Below are 22,543 nucleotides of genomic sequence, written 5' to 3'. Positions count from 1 at the left end.
CTCTGTTCTATAAGGGAACTATTTGTTAGATAGTTTTCTATATTAATCACTAGGTAGTTTTCTATATTAATCACTTAAAAGTGGCACAATCTTTCTAACTACCTATCTTTTTAATAATGTGGGCCCAAATGTATACTTTTATTACAGTAATAGTCGTGCATAATTCATGAGATGTTAATGAATGTTTTCGCATTTTCTTTTAAATTCCGTAGTATAAAAGATTCTATTTCTCATGAATTCCATGGGAGAAATAAAAGTGTTAAGAATATAACATTAGTAAAACTGTGTAATTTTAAAGATTTTTTTAAAAAAAGACTTAAAAAATATTTTGTTCTTATAATTTGGGTCAGCTCTCTTTTCTTCAGGCAAAAAGCCTCATAAGCCCAGGCACAGGTACAAAGGTAAATCCTATGTCAGTTGACTTGCCCTTTCCCTCACCTGTCCCCCAGGAGAGCAGCTTAATAAAATGTGCCTTTTCAACACTGGACCAGTGACCCTTGTGTTTTATATACTGATAAGTTTGGTTACTGCTTTGCTCTCTTTTACCCATAGCTGTAGTGTATTTCCTCCCCTTGTTATTTCCTTTTACCCTGCTCCTCTTCCTCTTCGCGGTGTTTAATGACTATCTGGTACTTTTATTTTAAATAGGTAGTTGGTCTTCCCCCAATTTCAGAATATTTTAGTATATACTTAGTTAAATAACTGCAGAGGAATCCCTTAATGTGATGCGATTGATCTGTTTTTTTTAAAGACTTTGATAACCAGTGTGTGCTACCTGTGTCCTCTCCCAATGTGGAAGGTGTTGGAAGAGACAGTGATAATTTATGGAATAATCAGTCAATTTTGAAATTTTCCTTTTGCTGTCTAACCAGCAGATATTCACTTTAAAAAATTGAAGAAAAATATATCCAAAGGAAAAGCGTAACATACTTAGTCTGCTGGGTATTAACGCATGCACCCACCATCATCAAACAGTAGCTGCTATTTATCTATATATATGAAAGCACTTCCAAGAACTGCAGAATGCCATGTAATTATCAAAATGGTGTTGGGATTTTTCAATGTCTTAATCTTGCAGTTGGCACTTAGAATTTTGTTCTTTTGTCTTACTGATTAAAATCTTTATAATGCATCACTGTTTTTATCTTCTTTATCAAATTCTCCATTATTTTCCAACCAATATCTGCTTATAAAAGTATTGCCACGTATGGGTCTGTTTTAAAGTTTATTTGTGTCCTTTTCTTACACTGACTTTTTATTCCATGATGAAAATGACTTGTGGTTTCTTTGTATTTATCAGTGTATTTTAGTGCTAGATGGAATTTTGTTTTGCTGTAGCACCTAAAAAGTTTATCTATGTGAGTTTTATCAGCATTAGACTGTGACATTTTGAATTTTGTGTACATAAAATACCTGTGAAATTTCATTTTGTCACAGTTAGCTTTTTAATGGAAACTGAGTGGCATAGTAGTTGTATTTACGTTTATGATTTACTGTATACAGTTAAGCCGGTTCCTAGATTTCATGTTTTATACAGCCAGAGGAAAATGGATTGAGAGTAATTTAATGTGCTTCTGTGCCAGATTATATTCCTGTAGTTTTCTCTAGGCTGTAACCATCTGCCTGCAGTTCTATACATTCTATGCAGATACACCAGGTGGCAGCAGAATATCACTGAAGGAAGTGAGGCACTGCTCTCTAAGCACTGCTCCTAAAATGCAGGTTCTGGTAAAAAACAAAAGGAATAAATGTGAGCAACAGATAGGGGAAGGGAGGAGGGAAGAGGGATAGGAGATGGGCAGGGCATGGGAGTGGAGTCCGGCACTATCCCAACTCAGCCTGCGCAAGGGGGAAGCAAGGGTCTTGCTGGGGGGGTGGCAAGTTGGTCATATCAGACAGTGACAGTGAGGGCAGTTTGCTAGCGCCACCTGGCAGTCTGGCCCATGGAGGCTGCAGCAAGACTGGGTTTCAGTAGTCTTGGAAAGCAAGATGTAGACGGCTTATGGGAACATACCTTTCCCAGGTTCTATTTGAGAAACCTTTTTGTGCAGTGGCACGAGATATCTGATTATAGTTGTACCTGGATTTTCTTCAGTCACCTGTAAGCAGGTGACTATGTAGGTCAAAAGGAAAAAAGCTCTGAGAATAGAGTTTCCTGTTGAATTTTATTTTCCTCCCTTTTAAAATTTCTGATCATTTTTTAAAATCACTGCCCGCTCTACTTTCCTTCTGTCCTCTTTGGTTTTGCCACTCATTGATCCCTGTCTGCCCCCACACTTTCTTTCCTTTTTATTTTTAACTTAGGTTTCAGTTTGACTCTTCTCCATGAGCCTTTGTATATTAACCTAGAAATTCTTTTATGAGGTTTTTTTGTGAGAGGCAGGCTATTATTTGAGCCTCATTTTGAGTTCTGGTGAGATCTTGAAAGTTGGCCTAGTTAGACGTTAAAAGCAAGTCAGCAATGATGACCTCATGCTATTTTGTAGCAGTTCCATTGATGTCATTATGTTTGGTAATTGATGTCAGAGCATACATTCATGAAGGATGCATGAAGGAATATAGTGTTTAGGTGAGCTCAGCTCAGAAATAGCCACATACAGGATATAAAACAGTTCATCCTGAAAACTGTAGCAAAATAGTATGTGGTAATTTGTCACAGTTGAGTAATGTATCCATAACTCATAGCCTCCAACCTTCACCATACAGCAGAACCTGGGGGACTCACAGAATTCAGAATATAGACACAAAATACAGAATGTTCTATATTTCTTATATGGTTGGAGAGAGGAGATACTAATTTACATGTTTCATCTACAAGGCCAGTAAGTGGTTCAAGGATGATAATTGAAGTGTGATCAAATCACACTTCAGTCATAACTGATAGTAAATTTCTGTGACTATCAGAGGGATAGGGCCTCCCTGGTGGCACAGGGGTTAGAGTCCCAGCTCTGTCAAGCTATCACTGGCTACTTCAGCATGAGTTCAATCCCCGGCAAGGTTGGTGATCCACATGGCGCTGCAGACCTCTCCTCTCTCCCCGCTGCTCCCCTCAGCAGCTTATTTCTGTAGATCTGCCTGTTCTGCTCCCCACTCTTCGCTGGTGGGTCCTCTCATCCCCTCCCCACATTTTGGCCTTCACTCTAGTTCCTGTATACATAAATAAAATAAATCTTTAAAAAAAGAAAGAGGGATGATTTAAAGAATTAGAGTATTATGTAAATATTCAGGAAGCCATGTAATGTTCAGATTGGTCTTGAAAGGTAAGATTCTTTAAATGAGGTTAGGTAATAAATGTTACCAACAGAGGTGTCGTGTTGTAGAAAAGCCTAGAAGCAGATATGTAAAAACAGGCTCAGAGATTGGAGAATAGGCACATTTGATTTGAATACTAGAAAAATTAGGGTAAAACTGAAGTTACTGTTGGTAAGATCTGATGAGAGAACTAACCATCTTATTAGCTGTTCTCCTAGCACCCTGTACTTCTCCATTATACATTATTATTTGTGAAATTATTTGTGTATTATTTGTATTTTCTGTTTTCCTTGTTAGACTGTAGCTTCTAGGAGGCTGTGGACTACATATGGCAGTCTTTAACACCTGACATGGCTTCTAATCAGTTTAGAGTTGTTGAATGTTGTATGCTGAAGTGGAAAACAGAAGTAGAAAAAAATGTATAGAAGATTTTAATTAAAAGATTCAAATTTCCATGCTATACAAAACAGTACATGCAATGTTTAAGGAGAAAATGGGCTGAGGAATAGAGGGTGAGTTTAGTGATGAGGAAAACAGTGAAGTTGTATGAAAAAACACATTGAGAACAGTAATGGGGGCAGGATCTTTACTGCAGGGGTTTAAGTTTTGTAGGTAGCAAAAGATCACAGCAGTTGGCTCAGATCAAACAAGTAAGCAAGTTAGCAAAAGTGGGGAGAAAAGTAGATTAGCTGGAGTACTGAAGTGAAGAGAAAGATTTTCTGGATGTTTGGTTGAATTATAAAGCAAAAGATCAGGAATCAACCAGTGGGATGAATGATTGGACTTAGGAGAGATGGAGTTGTTAATTAAGTAGCAAATTCTTTTAATCCATAAATTTTAATTCACAGTAAACACTTCTGGATATGGGCCACCCAATTACTGACCTAGAATAAATTGTCAGCTTTCACTGTTTTGTGGAAAAATTAGAGATATAAGGGCAATTATTGTGAGTTTGAATTAAACTGAAATTTTCAGTGTAGATTATGCCCTCCTCTTGGTATTATTTTGACTTTTTGGGGTTTTTTATTTTGTTTTAAGATTTATTTAATTATGCATACAAGGACTGGGGTACAGGCCAGAGGTATAGGGAGTGAGAGGATTTACCAGAGACAGAGTGGGGAGCAGAACAGGCAGATTGACTGAAATACACTGCTGAGGGGAGCAGTGGGCAAGACAGGAGAGGTCTGCTGTGCCATGTGGTTCAGCTCCCTGACCGGGGATCAAACTCGTGCTGCAGTAGTTGCAGATAGCTTCACAGTGCTGACTGAGGCCTGACTTTTGGGTTTTTTATTAAACTTAGATAATGGGTTTTATGTAGCTATTCTAGAAGACTCATTTTGGAAAATAAACTATTAACTATTTCAGTTCACCCTATCAGTTTTACTTTTTAAATCTTCACGAAATTTCAAAGTCTGAAAACATGCTGCTTTATGGTTTAGGAAGAACAAAAATACAACTGTTTCAGTTTTTTTGAAATTTAAAATAGGTAGAGTTTACAAATGATAAACTGTTTCTAACTTGCATGTAATGGGGAAACATTTTTTATTTTAGATGAAGATCGACTTTCTAGAAGAAAAAGTATTGTGGACACTGTATCCATTCAGGTGGATATTTTACCCAACAGCTTTCCATCTGATGATGTGGTGAGTTGTTCCACTTTATGACTTAGTACTATGTTGTGATAGATAACACTTTAAAAGAACTTTTTGTACTGTCAAACTTGCAAACAGGAGCAAATACAACTCTTCATTATCTCTAAATCAAATATATTGTTAGTAGAAATTAATCTGAGTTAGCCTTGACCTTATTTATGATTTATATGACAGAATGCATTTCAGCTATCTATAAAGATGCCTAAATTTAACTTTTATGTATTTGATACCATTAAATTTCACATTCTAATTTGATGTAATCAAAGGAGCTATAAGACAAATAAAGTATTTCATAAGTAAAAAATATTACACAAGGCCTATTATTAAATAGTAGGACTGCTGGATCCTATCATCTTTAATGATTTATGAAAAATAAATTGTGAGAGTAAATGGAATTATACATGCTTATATAAAGCCAAATGCTCACTATTTTCAGAAGCTTTAAAACTTCATCTATGAAGGAAAGATTTTTATGATTTTGGATAGTAAATATAACAAATTTCATGTAAGTTAGGCTGATTGGTGATCTACGTACTCCTTAAGGACTGTGGCTTATTTGAGACTTCGTAGATTTAATACTCTCCTCCTGTTTCAATAGAGCAAGAGAGTGTACCCTCCTGAGTTATAGGAAGAAAAAGCAGCCAGTATTCTCTAGGACTTATTCCACACAAATCACCTGAGAATTTTTTGATAGTCAAGTAAAAATGCCGAAATGCCAACATGTCAAGTCAGCCTCCTCCTCGTGGTTTATCCATTGTTTGCCTTACTAGGTACTTCATTATTTCTCCTTGGTACAATATAAATAATTAAAAGAATATCCATATAAGAAAAGGGGAAGGAAGTTGTCTGAATTCATGCTTTCGCAGCCTTCTTTCTCCACCCTCCTCCAGTCCCTGCCAGCTCATTTGTCTTCAGGTATTAAAACTGTTCGGTGGCCAGGTTACAGCCACGTCATTTTTCCGTGCTACTCAACTGTCTTTTATGTAGAATTAATCAGCTTTATCAAGAAGTTGTCAGCAGAGCATCAACAGTCATTGAAGAGGTGATTAACTTAGAAACTTAGGTTGGTTTAAAGTTTCTTGCCAACTTAATACTCAAGAAAAATCATCTTTCCTAAATTCACCTCTTCAAAGCCAATTTAATTTATACACTTCTTTCTCTCTTGGTAACCCTTTTAATGGTTATGAGTTTGCTGCTGTTACCTTTTGAAGGAAGAAATTCATCTAAAGCCTTCATTTATACATTTTGTCAAGAGTGCAGTATGTTTTATTGACTCATATTTCATTCTTTTGTTAGCCATTTTTATTTCTTTTTAGACATTCATATGTAGCATTTCAAACTGTTGCAAAAAATCAGTTTATTTTGATAAACTGAAAAAAATTGCATGAAGGCATAACACAGGGAGATTCTTGAGCATATATTTAACCTGAAAAGTCCGTTGACACATAGGTTAGCTTTTAAACCTATTGTTTTAAAACCCCTTGTTTTCTCTTTGCTATAAATCCTGAGTCAAATGTGCCTCACACTTAAGCATTTGAAAATTTAAGTGCAATTTATTGTAAGATTTACTTGAATACATTTGTTTCATATTCATTACTATTATGGAATCTAATTTTGCATGTTAAGAATGGTTGTTCAAATCCAGAAGACAGAACAACATTACCTTCTAGGCTAAAACTAATTAATTTCATTGCATGGACAGGAGAAATTCACTTCAGTTACATACTCACTAATTGATATTGCAGCAAAATATGAAATTATGAATAAGTGTATTTGCTAGCAGTGAATCATACATGAAAATTGCTTCTTTAAAAAGAGCATTTTTTTTGTTTGTGATCAAAATTATTTGAAATTTTAAATGCGTAATCCCAATTTATCCTGTTACATCTAATACTGCTTTTAGAGTTTATAACTTAGTCAAAAATTGTTTAAATGAAAATCATAGTAAACTTTTGTTTTTCTTAGATATAACTGTTTCTATAGAACTATTGAATTACCTGTTCCACTTAAGATATATAAGTTCTAATGTTTGCAAATCAAATCTTAACCCACCATGAATCACTTAGTGAACTTTTTCTATAAATTACCCTATGTCTATGTAAAGATACCTAAATTAAATTAATCAAGAAGATAAGTGACTGAAATGGAATAAAGGTATCCCTGCCTTCCTCTGTAGACACGATTAATATACATAATGCACGTACGAGTAAAGCCTGAAATCACTACTTAGTTCTTCTTCCCAAAAGGTAATAGTGCTAAATTATTTGGGGGAATGGATAGGAGGTTATATGTATTACATTTTGAGTACTTATTGTATTTTTCTGGTGTAAAATCAAAGCACTGGTTAATTCTAAAGGATTGTTGTTTTTCCTAGAACACATAACAGAATCTTCATTTTATACATAAATATTCCTGCCTTTTTCCCAAATATAACTGAAGATGACTGTATGTGAGCTAACAAGACAAGAATCTCTAGCATCAAGACAGCTGTAGTAGGTGCTGTAAAATTACTAAAATTATTTTAGTAATTAAAATTAAAATACTAAGTAATTAAAATACTAAAGTAATTTTAGTAATTTTACTAAACTAATTTGTTTGGAAGTGACAACTATTTTGTTTGGAAACAGATGAGTACAGATTTTTAGCAGCCACAGTGGTGTTGTAGAATCTTGGTTAGAGCTATAGATCACGAGCTAGGCAGAAGTCATAAAGAGTAAAAGGGATATTGAAACTCCTATGGGATGGCGCCTGTGCTCCATTTCTCCATAACACCAACACATAGTTTTTCTGCTAGAGTTGGAACAGATTGCAGTTTGCTTGAGCACCAAATGAAATAGGTGCTTTGTATTTAGCAGCTACATTGTATGAAAAATACAAATCATTAAACCTTAAGGTAAAACAATGGGTCTTTATTTATTTTTACATAGGATCCACCAAAGGGAAGGGTAGGATATACAAAATGGAAGTCAAATGTATAAAGGTTTTGTCACCAGGTGGAGGGCTCTGTGTATAATTTGGTAGGGGGTGGGTAAATGCTGAAGTTCAAGCAGTGTCACTGTGAGCCTATGTTTCCATAAAGAAATCTCAGAAATGTGCCTTAGCTAAACTAACAAGAAGAGATTGGAGGTAGAGAGCCAAGTCAGGAGATCTTTGTAATGCTCTTCACTTGAAGAAATTAGGCCCTAAGCCAGAGTAGCCAGGGTGGAGATGAGGAGGAGGGGCAGGAGAGGAGCACCCTGTTCTGGAGATCGACTGGGTGGGGCCAGCAAGTAACATAACAGGATTTTTAGAAACAAGAGTTAGAAAAAAAAAGAAAGGAGGGGACAGAATGACATGGAGGTTTTTGATGGTGGGAGACTGAATCATAAAATCCACATTAAGGGGAATAGGAACAAAGAGGGACAATTTGGGGTGAAGTAGATTAGATTAGAGGGCAAATTAGTTAACTTTTCACTCGGGATTGGGCAGGTAATACATAAAAATTACGTGTAACAAGAATGCTGGCCTTGAACTTCTCTCATGTTCTTTCTCCTATACTGTAGTTGTTTCTCAAAAGTCTGATAAAGCTCTTAACCAGTTGTAAGAACAACAGTGGATTTTTTTCGTTCAAGTGCTAGATTGCTTCTAAGTACAAATTATTGACCAGTCCAAACCTAATCTTGAATATCTGCTCCAAACATCTAGAACAAAGCAACGGAAGATTCCAAAGTTTAATCTGACTTCAACTAGGAATATGAACCCTCAGTAGAAAAACTGAGGGGGTGGAACTCTTGCTGCTTGATTTCCAGCTCAAGCCTTTGTATTACAGAGAAGCTAAGGTGCAGAGCGTGGATTCCTTTGCTTTCATTTAGTCTTGCTGCCTTAGACTTAGCAAAAGAAGCTCAGGAGCTAAAATTAGGGATGACCAGAGTCCCAGGCAAGTACTCATGTATCATTTCTTAACTGTTATCAGAGATACTATAGTAGCTGAAAGATTCCCTCCTGGAAATGGGCTAGTGCCACAATAAGTGTTACTGACATTTTGTCTCTAGCAGTTGATTGTATACCTGTTTTATATCTTAGAGCAAGAGAGAGATTTGAAAACCCCAAGTTAAAGGGTCTTTCTGGAGGATAAGACTTGGTGGTTGACGTTAGAAGATCCAAAATAAGATTATTTTAAGATGTTTATTAACTATACTTATTGAACTCTTCCCAAAGCAGTGATTCTTGCTTTTAAACATTTACAGTTTTAGGCACTTCACTTTTGATTGGTAAACTTTGTGTGGTGCCACAGATACAGAGGCTGTGGAGTGCTAAGTTTTAACTATCTGTGTAATCTCTGCCTTGAATATTTCAAATCGTTGTGATCTGATGAAGCATAGTTCAGCCAGTAGGCCTCAACCGCACTGCACCTCAGGCTTCTGGAAGCTGAGTTGTCATTCAGTGCTGGTTGAGTTGCCTACAAGATGCTAAGCTAATGTTAATAGGTAGACTTATTTGGGGACTCACTATAGTAGGCCTTTGTCATAGCAGTGAAAAAGTGAGCTCGTTTGCATTTGATACCATGGAGCATAATCACAAATCAAGTAAACACAGAAGAAAAAAAATTGTAGACATTCTTAGATGACTTGAAACTAGATGAAGATGCTATTTGTATTGACCTTCTAACTATTTTATTTAAATTCATTTTTCACTAGGTGAGTAACACGGAAGAAATCACCTTTGAAGCATTAAAGAAAGCTATTGGTGAGGTTTTACGCTTATTTAACACTCCTAACAGTTTGCTAGCATATATATATATATATATATATATGTATATTTATATATACATTATGTGTGTATAGTTGAGTTCCATAGAATTGATTTTATTTAGTTGTAAAAGTTTTACAATTGTCTTATCATAGATAATTCTTTTCCTTTGATAGACTGACTTTTCTGGAGTTATGAAAACAGTGGCATTTAATGCCATTAGACCAGCATTTAGGTGGCTTGAATTTAAGAGAAATAATCTTTCATTTCAGATATGGGGATGAAAATTCTGAAAAAGGGAATTTAGTATAACTGGAAGTATGTTTGCAAAGGGGTAAGAGAAAGGAGCTGGCTGGGACTGTCAGCAGGCACGATGGAGAAGCATATCAGTCCTTACTTTTTTATTGATGAGAACATTGAGGCAGAGAAATTAGCAGACCCTGAACTCACATAGCTAGCACATGCTGGAGCCAGATTTCATATCCACATCTCACTATCATTTTTCACTTATCTTTCCATAAAAATATTACTCTGATTTTTTTTCTCTTTTTTCTTTTATGGAAATAAAGCCTCTTAAATAATTTGCCTCTTCATTTTAAAATGATTCCTTTAATTAAGTATTAATATATGAATTACTGCTAGGGTAATGAGGCCTTCATTTCAGTTCACCTCTAATTGGTAAAGGGAGATAGGGTAGAAACTGGCTCTTATTTTTTTCAGGGATGTTAGAATAAGAAAGTCATCATCAAGGGAAATGAAGTGTGAAGTGCTCTGGTGTCCATCATACATGAAATAAACTGCCCTTTTTCTGGCTTCAGCCAAGAGAGAATTTATTTCTGATTATAACGCAGTATCAAATTTGCAAGAATAAAATTAATTGAATTTGGTAAGCAATTTTTGAATGTCCATTATGTGGTCTTTGAGACATGTAAAGAGTAAAACAAATTGAGGGCTATGCAGCATGGACCATGGTTTTCAAGATATATCTGTGGACTCCAAGACAGTGGAGGGGAGACTTTTTCAGGGATTCGTGAAGCTGGTGTTTCCATCATGATGCTAAGACACCTGCCTTTTCACTGCACCCACTGACAACAAGAAAGGCAGTGGCGTCTCTCTGCCTAGTGGTCCTCAGTCACCGGATTCCTCAGCATCACACGCTCCCTGTTACTTTATTTTTTTTTTTTTTTAATTTTTTTTTAAGATTTATTTATTTATTTATACAAGCACTGGGTACAGTCAGAAGCACGGCTCCCTGTTACTTTAAAACAGCAAGATTTTACTTAAGATTCCCTGATGAACCAGTATAAATTACCAGTTTTATTAAATTGCAACTCAGGAGTACAAGTCTTTGGGAAGTACATATAAAGCACTTTTTGATTGCCTTCGTTTGCGAAGAGCACCATTTTCACTGGGAAAAAAAAAAAGCTGACAGAAAACTTATGATATTTCGCAGACATTTTCTGGAAAATAAATGGAGTGAGGCTGTCACTTGAGGAGAGGAGAAAAACAACACCCTCTGACAGTATTTGTTCCCAATGATAAAATTAGCACTTTAGAACAAAATTAGAATTTTGAAACTTGTGCCTGTCACTGTGAATTTGACAGCTCCCGATATTTAAAGACTTTTCTAATGAGATCAGTGGTAATAACTAATGAATGTGATTTTTTTAAAAACACTTTATTATGAAAGGTGTCTGTATGAGTCAGTGGACTAATATCCCAAATGACCTTTGCATGAGATCACAGAATCATGCCTGAGGAAAGGTCTCTTCAGACAGTAAGAGACGAAGGCACTCGCCCTGGCCAAGCTCAGAAAGTGTACTCACAGGCTTCACATTCCATATTGCAGCTGACTTTTAAGAAACAATCACTTGTCAAGTTTTGCTGTGGTGTCTAAGAAGAAATACAATTAAGTGAAAAGTCTATTAAAAGACTCCCCTTTCCCAGTACTTCCCAGTACAGATCTAGATTGTCTTTCTGTACTTCAACGAGAATAACTTACTGTGTATCCAACGGCCTTCCATTCAGCCAGACATTAGAAAAATTTGCAAAAATATAAAACAATGCCAGTCTCTTCTTTAAGTTTTTTCATTTTCAAAGATGTTCTTTCACAAAATGTTACTTATGTTAACACAATTATTTCATTCTTTTTAAATGTTTAAAATTTCTCAATTTTATGTACTAATATATAGAAGGTAAAAGATTTAACACATTAATAAAAAGCTGGTTGGTGTTCTCAGTAATTTTTAAGAGTATAAACAGTCTTAAAAACCAGAAAATTTGAGAACTGCTACAATGGAAAGCAACCTCTATGCCACTAGGCCAGATTTAGGTGCAAATATTATTTTTATGTAGAGAGCCCAAATACTTCGGACATGGCTTGTGCTCAGCTTGCCCACATTTACCTGAACATCTGCTGCTTTAACCTGCTTGATTTAAACATTTCAATCTTCTGCCAAGCCCTAGACACACTTGATGTCACTCCAGTCCTGCGATCATAGTTCTGTGTTGTAATCAGTAGGTTAAGTCTTCAATTTTGTTAACCTGCCACAATCTCAAAGGGAAAAAACAACAACAATGCCCACTTCCTTTCTGCCCACTATTTCCAATTTTTAAAACTGTAATTTTTAGTTTGTCCACTTGAAAAGCAGCTTTGTGTAAGGAAGCGTGGGCACAGTGCATGTCTATGAAACTCTCAGCTGGGGAAAAAAAAAACAAAAAAAACACCCTTGAGGAATTACTAGCTGTTACCAGTAGATGAATTGATAAGCCACTAAGTAGTCTTTTCATTGTCTTAAAAAAATAGGCCCAGTTACTGTATTAGTAGTGTCAAAAAGACATCTTATTTTACTATCTTACAAACTTTGGCCAGACCACATCATCTTCAGATCAAGCAAACAAAACATATCTTTGGAATTGTGGTAACGGTTTACTGGCTGAGACGGTTCCGTTCAAGTGTCCCTGTTCGTATTGCAGTTAGGCATTCAGTGTCCAGTTTGGCACACGTTTTATTTAGCACCTTATAGGTGCAAAGGGATAGTTATTAATAAAAGCATCATCTTTCATGAAGGTCCTTCACCTGTAGAAAATTATCCTGCTTTTTTGGAAAGGGAGACGGCGATCATCTGTGAAGAGGAACCGGTGCTGTGTAGTTTAGATTTTTTTTTTTTTTTTAAATATGTGTGCTTTCTAGATTTAAGATGTGGCAAGGATTTATGCCTTTTCTTTCCTATGAAAGTAGTCCTGAAAATTGCCTTTAATTTTAGTTTATAGATCATTTGCTCCTATGGCCATCTGCCAGGTTCTGTGAGATTCTATATTTCTTTTAATGGGTCTTTGTAAACACTTACGTAGATACCAATGGAATGGAAGAGCAGGAAAAGGAGAAAAGGCGGCTTGTGATAGAAAAATTCCAGAAGGCACCTTTTGAGGAAATAGCAGCGCAGTGTGAATCCAAAGTAAGTGAACCAGTGGTGAAGGGAGAGGGAGTAGAGTTCGCTTTTGTGGAAACTTTCTTGGTCATTGTTGAAGGTGCCAAGCTGCAGGCTCAGGAGAGCACAGGCAGTGCGTCTGGTCACTGTCAAGGCAGAGCTGTGACGGACGCGCTGTGAGCTGATGGAAAGGCACATCCCAAACTGAATGTTAATGACTGTTAGCACTTTGATACTTTTTTTTTTTTTAAAGATTTATTTATTTATTTATACAAGCACTGGGTACAGTCAGAAGCGCGGGAGGGTGAGAGAATTCACCAGAGCCAGAGCGGGGAGCAGAGCAGGCAGAAGGACCGAAGGACACTGCTGAGGGGAGCAGCGGGTGGCAGGAGAGGTCTGCACACCATGCGAGACCCTCCTCCGGTGGCCGGGGAGCAGCCGGGGATTGAACCGGCACCGCGGAGGCTTCGAGCAGCTTCGCAACCCAGCGCTCAACCACTGCGCCACCAGCGAGGCCCTGCTTTGATATATTTTTTGTAGTGGTCTCCAGTAATTTTACTGTGGGTATTTTGTTTTGTTTCTGTTGGTTTGTTTTTAGTAGTGAGACTCAAAAAGGACTGAAAGAACCGTTAAATTCCAATATGAGACAGATAAAACCAAAATGTTAAAGCCTTCGAAGGTGTGATCCGCTTAATTGCTATAATTGTGCGTTTTCCTTTAAATTGCATTGTTTTACATATGGGTATTTGGAAAATAATAAACCCATTCTTTTTTTCCCTTTGTAGGCAAATTTGCTTCATGATAGACTTGCTCAAATATTGGAACTCACCATACGGTAAGGGTTTTCTTTTTTCTTACTACAAAAAACAAAATGGAAAATTTTAGACCCCTATAAATTTGTGGCTAGGTAATTTTTTTTAAGATTTATTTATTTATACAAGAACTGGGGTACAGGCCACAGGTGTGTACCCCATATACACACCTGTGTGTGTATATAAATTTGTGGCTAGGTAATTTTTTTTTTAAGATTTATTTATTTATACAAGAACTGGGGTACAGGTCACAGGTGCAGGAGGGAGAGAGAATTCACCAGAGACAGAGCAGGGAGCAGAACAGGCAGTTGGACTGAAAACACTGCTGAGAGGAGCAGTGGGCGTGACAGGAGAGGTCTGCTGCACCATGTGGGTATCTCCCTGGCCGGCCAGGAATCGAACCCGCGCTGCAGAAGCTGCGGACAGCTCCACAGTGCTGCACCCACCCTGCCGCGCCACCAGGGAGGCCCTGTGGCTAAATATTTTTAAGTTATGGTGCTTTTCATTTAGGATAAGCAAAAGTTCCTACCTTTCAATTACAATATAGCCAGATAATGAAATACCATCAGAAAGGATAATGCATGCATGTAAAACAGAACTTTTGCTAATGAAACAAAGCAAGCTTGCAAGAATGGGTGTAGTGTTATCCCATTATAGAAAGCTATATACATATACACGCACACATCTCTTCGTGTATATACATACATCTGTATATCCAAACACACAGACACAGGGAAATGTCTGGTCAAGACTTAAAAACAGCTTGGTACTATGAGCTACTTCCTTGGAACCAGCTGGCGACTTCACGTTGATCTCTGCAGTGAAGGATCTGCATGCTGTGCTGTGCTGTTTGCATTCTGCTTCACAGGGTGCTCTGTGAAATGAACCGCTCTCAAATATGCTCTTGACCATGCTTGTTCTTCTTTTCCAGCCCTCCTCCCAGTCCATCGGGAACACTGACCATTACTTCCGGGCATGCCCAGTACCAGTCTGTCCCAGTCTATGAGATGAAGTTTCCAGATTTGTGTGTGTACTAAGCAGCTCATGAAGACCTCAGCATAGGACTTTAAAAGCTAAAAATTGAGGCCAAACTGAGTTTTCAGGATTTACTTAATGTGTAGTAACATATTTCTTGAAAATAATGATGGAACCTATTTTTAACCAAATGCTTAGCATACCATAGCAGAAATTTTAGAACTATATATAATTTAGAGTACTTTTGAAGATAGATTTATGCCTTGTTAATTTCTTCTGAGATTCCTGTTGGCTTTTAAAGTTGAACCTATGTAGGTCTCATATTATTCCATTGTTCAATAGTACATTTTAAAGATTTCACAGAGATTAACAACAAAATAAGCCTCCAGAGGGTTGAAAATACATGAAGCATCTACTGTATTTTGTGAACTTCTACACAGCTGCTTAGAAATAGCATTGCTTTTGTTTTTGGTCATCTGCAAAAGCAAGTAAGCAAATGTATCCCTAGTTCCGGGCTGCACAACTGTTCTGCAGCTTGCGCCCCATGGTTCACGTGTTGTGGTTGGCCTCCCGCTGCTTGTCGCTGTGATGATGTGTGATGGCAGTCCTCCAGTGTGTGTAATGATGACCTCTAATGAGTAATATCCTAGAATATGACCTTAAAAATCACCAGACTTTAAAGTATCTAGTTCTTGTAATACTTTGTTTCTGCCAAGGGTTTGACCATTCTACATGAGAGGCTTAGAGCTTACTCTTGGAGTACCAAACTGTGGAATATTTTTTACATCATAAGATGTATTAGTTTACAGACTATGCTTTGAAATAATAGTAGTATTTTGCTGTGGCTCCATTGATTAAATGAGATATATATTTAGTATAGGAAAAAGACATTTAAGACAACTACTAGTTCACCTGTGAAGAGTGTGTACATTTTCATTCCTATTAAAAGCACATTAATTTACAGTCCATGTTGTGCATTGTTTTAAATCCTCACAGTAAAAAAATTCCCCAAGCGGACTTTTAATTTTTAAGATTTGAATTATAACTGGCATTCATCTCTTTTGGGGGTTTCTTATATTACATTTGAAAGGAGTACCTATCGTTTTAGCAGTCCCAGGGGTTAAGGGTCGCGTTAGGCTTCTGTTGACGGAAGCTGCTGCGCTGGCGCATGCTCTCTGCACGTGCAGAGTGATGCCGTGGCATCAGGTGCATCTCGGGGAATCCATCCGCAGCTGCAGCGAGCAACTTTCTTTGCGATGCTTATATAGTGCTTGGAACATTTTTTATAAAGTCACCCATTTATAATACTACTTGTTCAGGTTTGATTTCTTTATACATATAACAATATACATATCAAAACTGGTAGCTAAAAATTTTCAATTTTTACCTTTGGTTTTGTTTGAAATAATGCGGTTATTTATGAAATCATCATAAATAATGTTTATGATGATTTGGGCAACACTCGTAGAACCAGAAAAAAGTAAAGAACAGCATCATAGAACAGGATACTCTGATTTTATTTTTTAAGTATTTAAGATTACAGCAACTTGAAACATCTTCCAAAAAGTGCCAGTTATTAAGCCTATAAAATGATAGTCAGATATCCTGGACGTTTAGTAGTTGTAGGTAAGCAAGACCTGTTTCCAGAGAACAGTCATCACCGTGGGGCTGCCTGGCCTCATTGCAGCTCTCACTGTAACTTTGCCTGTTGATCACATAAAAAGTTTCACCCTTTAATAGACCAAGTTTACTTTTTTTTAAAATTCCTTTTTGTTTTTTGGTATTTTTAAAGAAGGACATTAATTTTTGACTGCATTTTAAAAAAATCTAAGCAGGGGGACATGCAAAAACAATCATCATCCTCTTGGATGTCATTTTACAGATTAACACTGTGTGCTTTTGTATGAAAAGATATATAATTTAATAGTATAAGAAAAGAAGATATATATTCATTTGCTCTCACGCAGAACAAACTGCTCTACAGAATTTCCTGTTTCTCTGTGATTAAAAAATGCATGTATTGCACGTAAAGAAAAATCATTTCGGTCAACGGCCATCACTTTCTTGGGGTCTGTTTGTAAACTGTTAATTCGGTTTCTGGTTTTGAGGCCCAGTCGTCTTCGGTGTCACTGAACTTGTCCAGTTAACAGTGATTCCCAAGAAATGGGTCTTCACTGGGCTGTCTCTTCCAGGGCCGCAGGACACCTGCGGGGAGGAGCTGCATGCTGTACGGAGTCGGTGTAGAGACGGAAATTTAAGATGCGTTGACGTTCACTGTATTTTACTATATTTTTGTAGATATTTAAAACTTTAATAAACTTGTTCATTCTCTTTTTGTGGTATGCAGTTGCTGGTATCATTCCTTTTTCTTTCTCCAACATTGAATAGTAAACATCTAAATGTTCCTCCTAAACTTGTGTTGTCTTTGACTGTTCACATCGTTTGTTGGTGGGTTTACCTGAACACACACACATCCTTCCTTAACACTTCTGCGCTTGTTCTCTTCAAATAATACTATATTAGCAACTAACTGCCCCCCTTCAGAATGTTTTCCTGTCTGAAAATGGAACACATTTGTCCTATTCATGCCATGTATGTAATAAATGTAATTGTTTTGAAGTGTAAAATTCACTGTGCAATTCATACGTAAGCAATAAAGCAGTCAAATCACTCCTGTTTAAGTACTTTTTATAATAGCTATTATTACATTTATTAGGTTAAATTTACTCAATATTTCACTTTCCTTAAAAATGAGCTTTGGTGAAAACCGAGTTGCCCAGCGGTTTCCTGCTCCCCTAAACCGGAAGCCGCCGATCCGGAGTCGCTGGTCGGGGGAGGCGGCTGGGAGCAAACGCGGGGTGCGCTGGTGGGAGCGGAGGTGCCGTCTCTGCCTCAGTTTCAGGTTTGTCTTCTCAACCCTGTGTCCTTGAGCTGTAAATGAGTGAAATCACCACCCTCTGGCCCCTGGTTTGCTGCTTCTGCTACTCACCGCTGTGCCTGGGCGCTGAGGGCCTTCAGAGGCTTCACGTGATAGAAAGTGGGGAAGGACAGACTGGGGGTTCGGGTGCAGCCCCACCTCCAGGCCGGTGGATTTTGGCCCGTGACTGAGCAGAGTGAGCTTTGACACTGGCCTCCGCCCCATTTAAAACACACACACACACACACGCACACGCACAGAGTCTGTGTGCTTGGCTCTCACAGGCTCTTTCCAACTACAACTACACCAGGTACGTAAGTTATGTCAGTACCAAGTTCAAGTGAGCGCAAGAGCAGAACCAAGTGGGAACATCCTCATGTTCCAAGTCTCCTAGTTCTGCTCCATTCGGTGCTTTACACTTAGCTGCCGAGTCGCACCATCGGAAAGGCCCCGTCTTGGCCGAGGTTCCCCTCCGCGGCCAGGACGGTCTCCGTGCAGGGGCTACTTTGGGAAATGACCCCGGGATGCGCAAAGGACGGCGTGGAGCAGGAGGACTTCACTGCACGGCTTTTCCTGGACTGCCCGTCACAGCAGGTGCCTGGAGGTCCGTCCTCGTGGACACTCCGAGGAGCTCATGAAATCTCACAGCTGTCCACCCAGACGCTGGGAGACGGGAAACCATGTACCCTTCGGCTTCTGCTCTTCACGATCAGGGTGACCCTGTTGGGGATCGATGCCCCACCCCATTCTGGATTGTGTGTGCTTGAATGTGCGGCCCGACTCTGAGAACACGCGCTGCGAGAAGGTGCGGAAGGCGGGGGGCCCTGCAGGGCGGAGGGGGCCCGGCGGGACTGGCTCTCACAGCCTGTCCTGGGAGCAGGTGGGCATTAGCCAGGCCAAGATGCCCTCTCTGGCACCCGTTAGCCTGGGTTTAAGGGCGAGACTCAGTCTAGGACCATCACATTTATAATTTCAGATCTTTCCCACTGAGCTTAAAGAGTCAGGGAGGGATTTTTAAAACCTGAGGTCAGCTGACACCAGCTTTTGGAGGTTTTCTTGCTGTTGTGTATGCAGAGCAGGCCCGAACTCAGGCGCTCCCCCTACAGGATACAGGCCGCCGGGCCTGAGCGCCAAGGGCATGATGTGAACCCCAAAAGCCCGCGGGGCCCCACTGAGTATTGAGGGGGGATTCTGGTACCACGTTGCCCTCTGCCCGGTACACAATGTGATCTCAGTAGCTGCCCGTGGGTGCATGATGGATGGGTAGATGCCAGTTTTTCACAGTTACCATATTAACCTGCATGTCAAAGTGGGCATTTGTTGCCTTCCACTGTCCACCTGCCTCCTTCAGCCCAGTGCCTGCCTTTATCCTTCCACACATCGTTGACAGACATGGGGACTCCGAGAATAAGGCATGAGACACCGAAATTTAAAAAAAAAAAAAAAAAAAAAAATCAGTTTAGGACCCCCCCTGGTGGCGCAATGGGTTAAGCACAGCACTATGAAGCTCTCCGAAGCCTCTGCAGCACAAGTTCGAACCCCAGTGGGCCTGAGAGATACCCACACGGCGCGGCAGACCTCGCCTGTGTCGCCCGCTGCTCCCCTCAGCAGTGTGTTTCAGTCAGTCTGCCTGTTCTGCTCCCCACTCTGTCTCTGGTGAGTCCTCTCACCCCCCACACACCTCTGGCCTGTACCCCAGTTCTTGTACGCATAAATAAATAAATCTTTTTTAAAAAATCAGCTTAGGTAGCTCTCCTGCCCGCCTGTGACTATGCAGGTGCCTCTGCTTTCCTCCTTTTCCTAATAAATCTGCTATTTTAAAACGTAAAAAAAAAAAAAAAAAAGGAAAAAAGACGGGGAAACAGTTTAACACCGCCGGAGCCAAGGCAGGGGTGTGAGCGACGACGCCTCGTGGGCTGACTGTGCCCCCCGGCCCCGAGGGACAGGGAGGCGAGTGTATGCTCAGGGCACGCGCCAGAACCGGCGTCCCGGCCCTCGGCACACACCTGGGCGGGGTCTTTGCGATGGAAGGAGACCGGTGACTCTTTATTGACGACACCCTCGTTCCCGCAGGACAGGCGGGCGCGGCGGCTGGGCGTGGAGCTGTCTCCCCGCCGCGGCGCCTCGCACCTGCCCTCACCTGCGCGCCCACGCCCCGAGGCCTCACCTGGCTCCTCAGCACAACGGGGAGGCGCTGGTGGAGCCTTTATTGCGCCCCAGCGCGGAGGCAGCAGGGGCACCCGCGGGCCCTGGCCAAAGGCCCTCTCGGGCCCCGGGACCCACCGCGACGCCCCCGCCGCCCCCCGCCGCCCGCGCCGAGACGCACGGACTGGAGACGGCCCCCGGGGGTGAGAGAAGGGGGGGCCAGACGCTCAGGGCGCGGCTGCCTTTCACTCTGGGGTTCTATTTGGGACCAGGTTGGGGACCCTCCCGGGTCACCCACGGAGCTGCTCGGGAATCCCCGCTCCCTTCTCAGGCGCCCCCTGCGCCCGGGGTTACCCCTGTCCCGGGCGGGGAGGGGCGGGGCTTCCTGGCTGTCCTAGGCGGGGAGGGGCGGGGCTTCCTGGATGTCTGGGGGGGCTTCCTGGCTGTCCTAGGGGCTTCCTGGCTGTCCTGGGCGGGGAGGGGCGGGGCTTCCTGGCTGTCCTGGGCGGGGAGGGGCGGGGCTTCCTCGCTGTCCTGGGCGGGGGGCGGGGCTTCCTGGCTGTCCTGGGCGGGGAGGGGCGGGGCTTCCTGGCTGTCCTGGGCGGGGAGGGGCGGGGCTTCCTCGCTGTCCTGGGCGGGGCGGGGCTTCCTCGCTGTCCCGGGCGGGGAGGGGCGGGGCTTCCTAGCTGTCCTGGGCGGGGAGGGGCGGGGCTTCCTGGCTGTCCTGGGCGGGGAGGGGCGGGGCTTCCTCGCTGTCCTGGGCGGGGAGGGGCGGGGCTTCCTCGCTGTCCTCGGAGCTGGCGCTGGCGCTGGACCCCGGGGCCAGCGCGGACGGCCCTGCCCGCGGGCGCTCCTGGTGCTCACAGCGGGGCCGGCTGCCCCGGCACTGGGCGCCGCCGGGTGACTTGAGGCTTTGGTTGAAGACGGCGGAGGCCATGCACGCGGCCGCGGTCTGGTCGCAGGCGCAGAGCACCTTGGCGCACAGGCTGCGCCCCGCACCTGGAGGCGGGTGGAGACGGGCGGTGAGGACAGGCCTGTGGGCTCAGGCCCACGGCTGGCATCAGGCGCAAGGCCGTCCTTCTGCTGGGAAACTCTTAACTTTCTCCTCCTGCCTAGCTCCTGGTGGGGTGAGACCCGCTCCCTCCCTCCTCCTGCAAAAAATAGGCGAGGTGGCCAGATCCCGAACCTCCCAGCCCACATGAAGTGGTTTTCCTGTGGGCGCCATCGACTGCACCCCTGCTGTGCTCTGGCACAACAGATGGCCTGCCGGTGACATTCATGTGCTTGCATCTGTGCCTCCACCTTTTCCTGTAGCTGGGCGGAGACTCCTGCTGGCTGGGCGGGTGGGCGCACCCAGGGCGATCCTTGACGAGTGTCTGCTGGGTTTGCCTCCAAAGAAATATTGGTTGGACTGAACTGTTACTTCTCTGGGCCAAAGTTTCCCATTTGTCAAAGAGAAATAGTAATTCTTGTCCATTCTGTTTTAATTTGGCCAGATAGAACACAGGATGCTCAGTTAAATTTAAATTTCAGGTAAATATGTCCAAATCAGATCTCCCTTTGGGGCAGACTTAGATTAAACAACTATTTGTTGTTTGTCTGAACTTCAAATTTGTGTCTTTTTTGTTTTCATGGGATTTGGCCATTCTACCTATTTCTTGAAGGTTTCTGCTGCAGGCAGTGGGGAGGGGGTACATAGCCTCATTGTGACTTAAACAAAATAATGACTTTGAAGATGAATTGACATCAACACTCGTTCTGCAACTGCTATCCTTGTTATCTGCGCTTGGCGATGGAGTGAAAGGTGGATTTGGTCTGTTCAGTGGTTTTCATCTGATCATACCATGAAGTGCTCATCAACTGGACTAAGCGGACTTTTCTTTTCACACTTACCCTCCAAATCTCCTACCCTGCCTTCTCTGTCAGCCCCAGGCACACCGGCCAACAGCAGAAGGCATAGGGGGGAGCACCCCCATAAGCCTGCTCCCCCAGGATAACTACAACCATCTCCCTGGGCCTGGTGCCCTCATTTCTTACTGCCCCACACTGCACCATCAGAGTTCACAGAGGGTCAGTTGGGGTTCAGACTACAAATGCAGTGTCCCTGGCTCCTGTGAGATCTGAGGGAGGGAGAAGGTGTCTGGCCGAGCAGCATTGCGGGCCCCCTCATCAGACCACAGTCATGATGTATCCCGTCTCCCGGACTCTAAGCCTGTCCAGCCCCAGCTCCTAGTCCCCTCTGGAACACTATGCAAAGACTCCAGGCCTCCTGGGCTCGTGACCAGTGTGCCTCCGTCTCCCCAGCTCCCCTTGGACCACAGCCGCCCCCCAACCCCCACTTTCTGTCCCAACAATACAGAACCACTGCTGTCTTTAAACTGCCTGGAGTTCCCCAAATGCCAGTGTTTTTCTTCTCGTTCTTGAACCATTCACTTTTCCTAGAGTTTCTCCCCAGATCTCTCTGGGAGGGGGCTTCTGCTTCTTAGGAGATCCCTGCTGGCTTAATGAAGACCAGGTGCAAGGTCTGAGACTATCCCAGCTCTCTTCTCTCTGAGAGCTCTTGGGCCTTGGCGCCCCCTCATGGCCACTGATTTAATAGCTTCTCCCTCATAGAGGACGCTAGGCTGCCAA

The 22,543-nt window shown here is 41.8% G+C and overlaps 2 protein-coding genes across 8 annotated transcripts in view; one reads left to right on the top strand and one right to left on the bottom strand.

Annotated features, from left to right (window-relative positions):
• Nucleotides 1–17,545, top strand: part of EFR3A (EFR3 homolog A) — an 81,049-nt gene extending 63,504 nt beyond the window's left edge. For 3 of the 7 annotated variants that reach the window (XM_037501678.2, XM_037501679.2, XM_037501675.2), the window contains 5 exons: nt 4,804–4,895; nt 9,581–9,629; nt 12,987–13,090; nt 13,849–13,898; nt 14,807–17,545. In XM_037501678.2, the coding sequence (XP_037357575.2) occupies nt 4,804–4,895; nt 9,581–9,629; nt 12,987–13,090; nt 13,849–13,898; nt 14,807–14,912 (401 nt within the window). In that variant the 3' untranslated portion in view covers nt 14,913–17,545. The other 4 variants (XR_008550520.1, XM_054691976.1, XM_037501677.2 and 1 more) reach the window with 4 other exon arrangements.
• A 3,049-nt stretch (nt 17,546–20,594) lies between these two features.
• OC90 (otoconin 90) overlaps nt 20,595–22,543 on the bottom strand; it is a 28,545-nt gene continuing 26,596 nt past the window's right edge. Inside the window, exon 15 of the mRNA XM_037514092.2 lies at nt 20,595–20,911. Coding sequence (XP_037369989.1) covers nt 20,595–20,911 — 317 coding nt within the window. The remainder of the gene's footprint in view (nt 20,912–22,543) is intronic.

The sequence above is a fragment of the Talpa occidentalis genome, unplaced genomic scaffold (genome assembly GCF_014898055.3).
Source record: "Talpa occidentalis isolate TD23 unplaced genomic scaffold, MPIMG_talOcc4v2.1, whole genome shotgun sequence".
Lineage (NCBI taxonomy): Eukaryota > Metazoa > Chordata > Mammalia > Eulipotyphla > Talpidae > Talpa > Talpa occidentalis.
The sequence above is the reverse complement of the archived record's forward strand: the minus strand, read 5'-3'. Positions and strand labels throughout refer to the sequence as shown.